The sequence below is a fragment of the Pseudoliparis swirei genome, chromosome 18 (genome assembly GCF_029220125.1).
Source record: "Pseudoliparis swirei isolate HS2019 ecotype Mariana Trench chromosome 18, NWPU_hadal_v1, whole genome shotgun sequence".
NCBI lineage: Eukaryota > Metazoa > Chordata > Actinopteri > Perciformes > Liparidae > Pseudoliparis > Pseudoliparis swirei.
Window position 1 is genome coordinate 5,084,079 of NC_079405.1, and position 9,891 is coordinate 5,093,969.

Sequence of the window (9,891 nt, forward strand, 5' to 3'; positions counted from 1 at the left end):
CTTCGTTTCTTCTCTCCTTCAGTTTCGCAATCGCAACAAACTCTCTGGAGGTCTAGAGAGGTAGAACACTGTGGAAGTCTAGAGATGGAGGTCTAGAGATGCAGAACACTCTGGAGGTCTAGAGGTGGGGGTCTAGAGATGGAGGTCTAGAGATGGGGGTCTAGAGATGGGGGTCTAGAAAGGTAGAACACTCTGGAGGTCTAAAGAGGTAGAACACTCTGGAGGTCTAGAGATGAGGGTCTAGAAATGGGGGTCAAGAGAGGTAGAGCACTCTGGTGGTCTAGAGATGGGGGTCTAGAGATATAGGTCTAGAGATGTAAGTCTAGAGATGGGGGTCTAGAGATGTAGGTCTAGAGATGTAAGTCTAGAGATGGGGGTCTAGAGAGGTAGAACACTCTGGAGGTCTAGAGATGGTGGTCTAGAGAGGTAGAACACTCTGGAGGTCTAGAGATGGTGGTCTAGAGATATAGGTCGAGAGATGGGGGTCTAGAGATGTAGGTCTAGAGATGGGGGTCTAGAGATGGGGGTCTAGAGATGTAGGTCTAGAGATGGGGGTCTAGAGATGGGAGTCTAGAGATGTAGGTCTAGAGATGGGGGTCTAGAGATGTAAGTCTAGAGATGGGGGTCTAGAGATGTAGGTCTAGAGATGTAAGTCTAGAGATGGGGGTCTAGAGATGGGAGTCTAGATATGTAGGTCTAGAGATGGGGGTCTAGAGATGGGGGTCTAGAGATGTAGGTCTAGAGATGTAAGTCTAGAGATGGGGGTCTAGATATGTAGGTCTAGAGATGTAAGTCTAGAGATGGGGGTCTAGAGATGTAGGTCTAGAGATGTAAGTCTAGAGATGGGGGTCTAGAGATGTGGGTCTAGAGATGGGGGTCTAGAGATGGGGGTCTAGAGATGGGGGTCTAGAGATGGGGGTTGAGTAAACTCACGTCCAGGTCCTCCGTGTCGTTCTCGTCAAACAGGTTGGGAACGTCGATGGTTCCTGTGGTTTTGACTCCTGCTTTGGTTTCTATTCAAAGAAGAGGACCAGAGGTCAGAGGTCAGCGCACACACACACACACACATACACACACACACAAACTTCAAACTGTCGAGGGTTTCGCTAGATTTGATTTGTCAATTCTTGGACCATGATTGCAGTTCCACAATCGAACCATCTCATGCATATTCATCCTTCATTGGATGCGGTGGAAATGTATGTTTCATTTATTTGTGTTACAATGAATGAACTAAGATTGTGGCAGGTAGAATCAAGACATCGTATTTCAATGGGGATGTCGCCACGGGATGGAACTGCTGATTTATGCATGCACAACATTATTGCGTCGCCCTAATCAGAGGACAGGGAGGAATCCAATTCGTCTCAACCTTCAACACCAAGACGATTATGCAGGTGTTCTGACCCCTGTGTGGAAATGATGGACTCGAGAGGACAAAATAACCCACATGGCCAAGGCCAATGTGTCCCCACTCCTATTAGATTGTGTCTGAAGATATGATGGACATGGGATAGATATTGGAAATGTACCAATATCTCCCTCTTCTTCTTCTTCTTCTTCTTCTTCTTCTTCTTCTTCTTCTTCTTCTTCTTCTTCTTGGTGTTTAACGGCGGTTGGCATCCACATATTTGACCTTCCACTCTCAGGTGTTCCCACTTAAATCAACTAACTGCCTGCACTGACCTGCTGGTGGTGCATTCTGGGAGTTGACGTCTTCCAGACATTTAGTCTCAACAGTACCTTTATGCAAAGTACAACCACATGTTGATTCTCTGCATGTTTTCTGAGATAAATGTCAGGTGAGGCGTGAGCACCCGTCCAAAATGCAACAATCACACAATACATTCGTGATTATGATTCCTACATTCATGTTTCAGTCATCAAAAAGCATTGAGATACGTTTTATAAGATAACTAGAATGGGCACTCGGTAGAGTGCATACCTTCGCATATCACAAGATTGGGCATTGAATTATGAACATTTTGGCATTAGTTGCATGCCAATTGGATATAAATTGACCGTGCTATGGTAAAAAGAAGATTTTGACCTTTCCATGACCTTGACCATGACCTTTGACCCGATTGATCCCAAAATGTAATCAAATGGTCCCCGTATAATAACCAATCATCCCACCAAATTTCATGCGATTCGGTTTAAAACTTTTTGTGTTATGCGAGGAACACGCATACAAATAAATAAATACACGGCGATCAAAACATAACCTTCCGCATTTTCAATGCGAAGGTAAAAATAGCTACGTGCGGACAGCTTTAACATTAATTTATTTTTACATCAGACATTGCACAATCGCCAACATCTTTTTTTCTTTCTTTTTGCAATCACATTGAACAAAGGCTCACCATCCAATCAAATCAACTGCACGATGGTTGCCTGTGGGACTAAAGGAAAAAAATAAAAAATAAAAAGCTCCCAGTGAAGAATTACAGTCTTTGTTCACAAGTTCCACTGAAACACGGAGAAGAAGCAGTTGACCTGTTTTCGCTGCCCGGCAACAGATCACTTTTCCAAATACAAAAAAAAAGAAAAAGAAACAATTACGCCACGTGTCATTTAAATCAGATTAGATTGTCCCACTTCCCCCTCTGGATTAACCTTTTGACTCACAGAATAAGACAGTGAAAATGAAAATATGCAGGCACTGAACATTATTATGTACAGCAACACACACACAAATCAAAAGTCCACGTACGAGCTCTTTAATCACAACTAAGTTTAAACAATGATTGAACGAGGATATCAAAACCAGTGGAGCCAGCAGTTAGCTTAGCATAACGACTGGAAACAAAGGATAGGAAGCCGATAATGAGCACCTTTACATCTCACTTTTTAACATGTTATACATTTCTTTGTTTAATGTATACAAAGTGTACAGGCAGCTTTTTTGGTCTCATAAAACCCAGAATTGTCGTAAGAGCGTCTCTAGATTCACAACTCCGTTAAAAGAGTGACGTGTGTTTTAGTGTCGGGGTTAGCATCGTCAACCAAAACCACGTTTCATTGGAGAGATCTTCTGGATCGTGGTCCATGCCGACTACGAACTATTCATACACTCGGTCATATTCATTGAATGTGTTATGTAACTCTGTAAGGCTTCATTCTGGTCACATGACATCTATTGTTCTGTCCATTCTGGAGAGGGATCCTCCCCTTTTGCTCTCCTCAAGGTTTCTTCTCTTTTTTTCCCCCTGAAAGGCTTTTTCCTATTTTTTGGTGGGAGTTTTTCCAGATTCGATGTGAGGTCAAAGGTCAGGGATGTCGTATGTGTACGGATTGAGGCAAATTCGTTATTTGTGATATTGGGCTATATACAATAAACTGAATTGAATATATTTATGTAAATGTTCTCCCGTTTAAAATGAGTCATTTCGGAATCGAGAAAGGAGAGGGATTTTTATTTAATTTTAATTGTAAACTCCCTCTACACTCAGGTGTTTTAGCATGTAACCCGAGTGAAACAAACAAAACTCAAGCTAAATTAATATTTAACATCAGGAGACATGACAATTAATTTTCCATTCCACTGTCTTTTTTTCCAATCTTTAGATGTTGAACTAATTTCATTTGCAGCAAGGTGTTAATTAGTTGAGCGTAAAAAAACTAGCAATTTTTTTGTGGTTTACCCGTTTTCCACTCCTTATTCTTTATTCATAATTATCAGTTACATGTGAGCATCAGAGATCTTCTCATCCAACTCTCGGCTAAAAGGCAAATAATAAAATGTCCCAAAATGTCCAGCGACGGCTTCTCTGTTGCTTGGTCATTCGTATCCAGTCAGAACACAGAGGTCTCTTTACATGCACATGTGAGGATTGCGGTGTCCATGCTCAGCGTCATGCTCGGAGACAGCAAAGGGACGCGAGTGGTGCAGTCCTGCCCTTCAGCCTGAGCTCTGCCACCGGAGACACGGAGCTCCAGTAAGATCTTGGGGGACGGCGGCGAGTCTCGCACAGAACTGTTGTCCTCCGTCCGGGAGCAGACGAGTTCTCGGAAACACTCCCTGAAGCGCGTGGAGAGCAGGCTGTAGATGATGGGGTTGACCGCGGAGCTGAGGTAGAAGAAGACGCCCGACACGACGTGCACGTACTGATAAACGTTGTGCATCAGGTCGGTCCACTGGCTGATGGAGCTCCACAGGAGCCTCTCGATGTGGAAGGGCGCCCAGCAGACTCCGAACACGGCCACCACGATCGCTGGAGGATCAAAGAGAAGGAAGCGGGTTAAAAAAATCTTCTTTTTTGTATTAATCTGACAACAATTTGGGCCGATCCTATTGTCATTTAATTTCTGTATATATATTGTACTCGTGTGATGTGATGACTGTGTATTTACTACGTAGAGTGATGCAGGTGTGGCTACATACAGATGTGTTTGTGTGTTTAGGTAAATGTGTAGAAATGAGGTGACCTCTTTGTATTTATTTCGTATGTATTTATTTTCCTGTACTCTAGGTGGGTGTACCAGTGGGAGGGGTGGGTTTGTTGTCTGTTTGTATAAGTCAACAAAAAGATGAAAAACAATGGGAATATCAGTTAAAGGATGCATGTTGACTGTTATGTACCTGTCAATATATTTTTTATTATATATTTTTTTCTTTCTTGTTGCAGGTTAAACACGTGTTTGTGTGTTTGTTGCTGCTCTCAATGATTTATATATTGTTGATGTTGTTGGTATCTTTGAAGTTGAAGCTTTTTTTTAATTACACAATATTTTCTTACTGGCTCTCATGGGGGGGGGGAGAAGAGAAAATGCACCTTTTTGTTTGTTTTTGTTGGCGAGATCAAATTAGAAGAAGATAGAAAAGGGAGTGAGTGCAAAGACAATGGGGCTGAATGAACATCATCCTACAATGGACAGAAGTATGGATCAAGATTTACTACAACGCCCTGCTTTTGTTAGTTTTGCTTGCTCTTAAAAATCTATAAAGAAATCTATATATATACATATATACGTAATAAAACACACCAATATTCACGTCAGGACTCTTATGGTTTGTTATACAGACTTAACTGGTGGCACCATGTAGCTTAAGGTGGCTGTAATTTGATAAACCTCATTCCAGATTGACTACAGAGTCCTACTACTCACCCATAAATGCATAAACATGCACCTCCCTACTCATTACTCCCCAAAGCTCCACCCGCACCCTCAGATCCACAAACAGCAACACCAAGCTCCGCACCATGGGGAAGTTGTTTTTGACTCTGTGTCAGCTATTTTGTATTGTTTATTTATTATATATTTTTTGTAACTATGTCCTGGCTCTGTGTCACTCTGAGATTCAAAATGGCCATCAACCAATCTGGTGCCTTTTATGTCCTCAGGAAATCCCATGCATAAATATGCATGACAAGTATCTGTATAATACGTTACATCATCAAGCAGTTATTAGTGCTCCCGAATTTAAATGTGAAGGTTCATTATGTAAAACCGTTCAAAGAGTTTTGACTACATGAAGATGCAAAGTGTTCTCATGCTATTAGCATGTGGCTACATGTGATGATCCTGTTAATGAAATAGAAAAACTCAATCCTTTTAATTTCAGTTGTCGTATGAACCATCTTCCATTTGGAAAAATCACAACCTGCAAACAGAACCGACACCGAGGAATAGACCAAAAATGTCCATTAATCAATTTGTCGATCTGCAGAAAACATATCAGCAAATATTTTGCTAAACGATTAATTCAAAATAAGTAAATATTTCTGGTATTTGGAATATAATGCAATCACTAAAACAGGCATTTTGAATAAATTATCTTTGGGCTCTGGAGAATTACGATATACTTCACTGAGAAAATCAATGAATCGAGAAAAGAACAGATTATTCAATAAATTAAATAATTGTTTGCAGCCCTTGTTCACTGACTTCCCTCATGATCAGGTTGCTTACTGTCTTTGAAGAAACTATATTCATAACTGCCACTCCTTGCCACGGTAAGAAAAACATCATTATTAATATTATAGTCCATTTATTTATTATAGTCTCCCTAAATGCTACACACTGTATCTTTAATAGTATTTTTCAGATAAATATGAGAAGATGTAGTAAACAGGATAAAGCTGGAATAATACATTAAATAAAAAAGTAATATCGACACATTAAACTTTCTTTTTGTTTATGGCGTAACAGCTCAAACTGAGCATAATGTGCATAATGTGTCAAATGCATAATGTCTTAAATGTCATAAAAGTATTGGATGGTAATTTCCCGCTCAGTGTGTGGCCCTAAGCGGCCTGTATAGACGATATCGGACCCTTTCCCTCTCTTCGTAAGCCATGCATACTGCTCTGTGGGTGTCCTCGCTGAAGGAGGTGCGGCAGCCGGCTGTCTGGCTGTTTACGACGGAGGGCATATGGCATCAAACTAACTGACTTCTTGGCTCATCGCACTTTGAGAGATATTTATAAACTTGCGTGGCAAACAGTTGACGCTTACTCTCTCTGTTACCAACAAGAGAGTTTCGTGAGAACCGTTGTTTGACTTTTTCCCTTCGAGAAAAGCTTAAAAGTTGGAGAAAAAAATCCTCTTATTCCACGTTGTTTGGCGGTGTTCACTTTTGTATCACGATTCATCTTCAAGATATATGATGTTCAGACTCCATGAAACGTTCAAACTCGAGGAGAAACGCCCCGATTTTGTGCATCACTTCATAAAAAGTGGCATAATAATTCAGTCTGTCATGGACCTTTGGAGACTTTTTGATCATTCACTAGAGCTCTGTTCTGTAAGCCTGAACACAAAGAGCTTAAACCCAGACTTATGCGAACATGTCATGTTGACAATGTTGACTAGGTTCTCCATCTCAGTTTAGCCTGTTAGCTAACATGTGCCACTGTATGCTGCTACATTTGCACGGAACACCAAGAGAAGCTGAGGCTGATGGGAATGTCATTAGTTTTGCCAGTATTTAGTTAAAGCTACTGCAAGGAACTTGAACTTTGGCTTGATTTTGGCGGCCCTTGTGGAGAAAGTTGGTAGTGTTTCTGAGCTCCTTTTACTGCATCATGGTTTGACTAGCATTATGAAAAACTATATAAAGATAGTGAATATTCTTGCTGATGGTCTCGTTATGTAGAAGCATCGTTATTAAATTGAGACTGTTTCATAACCAGTTCTGACATTTTAAACAAATATTGGAAATATAAAAATGTTGCCGTTAAGTGATCAAAAAGGTTTTTGTAATTTATGAGGAGGAAAAAGTCAGCCTTGTGGTGGTGCTGATGGAAATGTCATTAGTTTTGCCAGTATTTAGTTAAAGCTACTACAAGGAACTTGAACTTTGGCTTGATTTTAGCGGCCCTTGTGGAGAAAGTTGGTAGTGTTCCTGAGCATTAGAAGCTCTTTCGCAAACTTCTCATTTTACTAGCATTATGAATAACTATATCGACAAAGTGAATGTTCTTGCTGATGGTCTTGTTATGTAAAAGCATCAGTATTCAATTGAGACTGTTTCATAACCAGTTCAGACATTTTAAACATAAAAAGAAGATATTGGAAATATAAAAATGTTGTAGTCATAAAGGTGCATGAGGAAAAGTTAAGTGATCACGAAGGTCATTGTAATTTATGAGGAAGAAAAAGTCAGCCTTGCGGTGGTGCTGATGGAAATGTCATCAATTCACTCCATGGGAATTCATCCAATAGCTTGTGCGATATTTATTTTAGTTTCTTTGATGTGATGTTTCATGTGTTTTGCATATTTGACTGACAGTTGCAGACGCCTTGGCAATATAATAACCCCTTTTTTATCATTGTAAATTGACTGTGGAAATACCAGATCACAAGTGCTTTAGCCTTGGCGGTTCTGTGAGATTCCATCCCTTCAAGTAGGAAACCAATTCAGGAAAAAAGGTTTTCTTGTCCTTTTAAGATGACTCATTGGAACTTTATAGTATACCATTTTTTTTTTATGCGGGGGAAGACTCATCTGATGATGGACAAATCCGTCTAGAGTGAAACTGCTCGTGTAGAAAAGATGGAATGAAAAACAAAGAGCTGTACACTGGGGTAGATGGATAGATGGAATAACTACATAAAACATCATGAAGCGCAAAGGATGAGAGGATGTGACTCACTCCAGAACATCAATTATCCACACAAAGGAAAAAACAGAGCAAATAATGCCACAGGGCTGTCAATTCTGTCTCTGTCTGAGGGGCAGGGGCGGTTTCTCCTACAGGCGGTATAGGCTGGGCAGATTTTTTTTGCACCCCATCTACAGTATATCTCCAACCAATATTTTGACATTTAAAAAATAAATCTAAAATTAGGGTAAAATGAGTCAAAAAGCGAAAACGGAAGGGTTACGTACCTCCTTGGTGTTATCAGAACATTGATTGTTATCAGAACAATTTGTGAATAATATGTGCCACAAGTGACCCAGACCTTCTAAGATTGTTGTTTGCCAGCCATCAACAGAACAGAAAACAACAAAAAACATTATTTGCAGGCGACGAGGGAGTGAATGTGCACCGTTGATCAGGGGGGCGTGGCCGGAGTAGTTCAACATTTTCTCAGGGATTTTGTTCTTTATTTAATGTGTGTTCATTGTTGCGATCGTTGTTCTGTTTATTTGAAAGAAATTCAGTCTTGCAGGGCAAAATTGCAGTTGCAATTCCGTTTTGGGGGGGGGGGGGCGCCACGAGTGAAGCTCGCCTAGAGCGCCAAATGTGCTAGGGCCGCCCCCGCTGAGGGGATATGACGCCAGACTACGACAACATTGCTCGGTATTAATGCTCTGGTTCGAGGGGGTAGAGAAACTCACTGAGCATCTTGTTGATCTGTCGCCTGCGTCCGTTCACGTTCATCTTCCTTCGCATGATGCTGCTGCAGTTCTTTCCCAGGTTTCCGCCCGGCTGCCGCCTCTCCTGACACAAGTGAAGGCCCATCACCAGGTACAGCACGCTGATCACCATCATGGGCACAAAGTAGAAGCACACGGTGGTGATCTGCATGACCATGTTGTAGATCCACAGGGGCTTCACTACAGTGCATATCGCCGACTCCTCCATTCGTTCCGGGAGGTAGAAGATGCCGTGCAGGGAGGCGTTGGGGATGGCGCACGTCATGGAAACCGCCCACACGATGGTGATGACCCGCTTGGCGTGCCGGTTGGTCGACAGGTAGCGCGTTTTGAGCGGGTACACCACGGCTATGTACCTCTCCACGCTCAGAGCCGTGACGTTGAGGATCGAGGCGAAGCAGACCGTCTCGAAGAGGAAGGTCTTGAAGTAGCAGCCGCCCTCGCCGAAGGGGAATGGGTAGTTGTGCCAAAGGTCGTAGATCTCCAGAGGCATCCCGAACAACAGCACCAGGAGGTCCGATGCGGCCAGGCTCACCAGGTAGAGGTTGGTGGGGTTGCGCATCTTCTTGTGCTTCGCTATCACCGCACATGTGAGCAGATTGCCAGCCAAGCCGGTGAGGAAGATGAGAAGGTAAACGCTGGTGACGGGGAGGAAGAAGGGAGATCGTTTCGGACCCAGGATATCGTAGAGGTCGACTTCGATGAATTCGTCGTTGGTGTAATTCCCAGAGGCGTTTAGCAGCACGCTGGCGTTGTGGAACAGAGCGCTCAAAGAGGAGCCCGGAAACGAGAGCTCCATTTCAGAGAGGAGAACTGGAGGACCGAGGAGACGTCAACGAGGAGACGTCAACGAGGAGACGTCAACGAGGAGACGTCAACGAGGAGACGTCAACGACAGGATGTCAACGAGGAGACGTCAACGAGGAAGACGTCAACGAGGAGACGTCAACGACAGGATGTCAACGAGGAGACGTCAACGAGGAGACGTCAACGAGGAGACGTCAACGAGGAGACGTCAACGAGGAGACGTCAACGAGGAGACGTCAACGAGGAGACGTCAACGA

General features: G+C 42.5%; 1 protein-coding gene across 1 annotated transcript; it reads right to left on the reverse strand.

The window, feature by feature from the left end:
- Positions 1-3,663: 3,663 nt before the first annotated feature.
- Positions 3,664-9,629, reverse strand: nmur3 (neuromedin U receptor 3). Its single transcript, XM_056437885.1, has 2 exons — positions 8,789-9,629; positions 3,664-4,214 (listed from the first exon to the last, which is right to left on the reverse strand). Exons 1-2 carry the CDS (start codon positions 9,624-9,626, stop codon positions 3,796-3,798), a joined length of 1,257 nt encoding a protein of 418 aa, XP_056293860.1. The 5' UTR covers positions 9,627-9,629; the 3' UTR covers positions 3,664-3,795.
- Between the last annotated feature and the right edge of the window lie 262 nt (positions 9,630-9,891).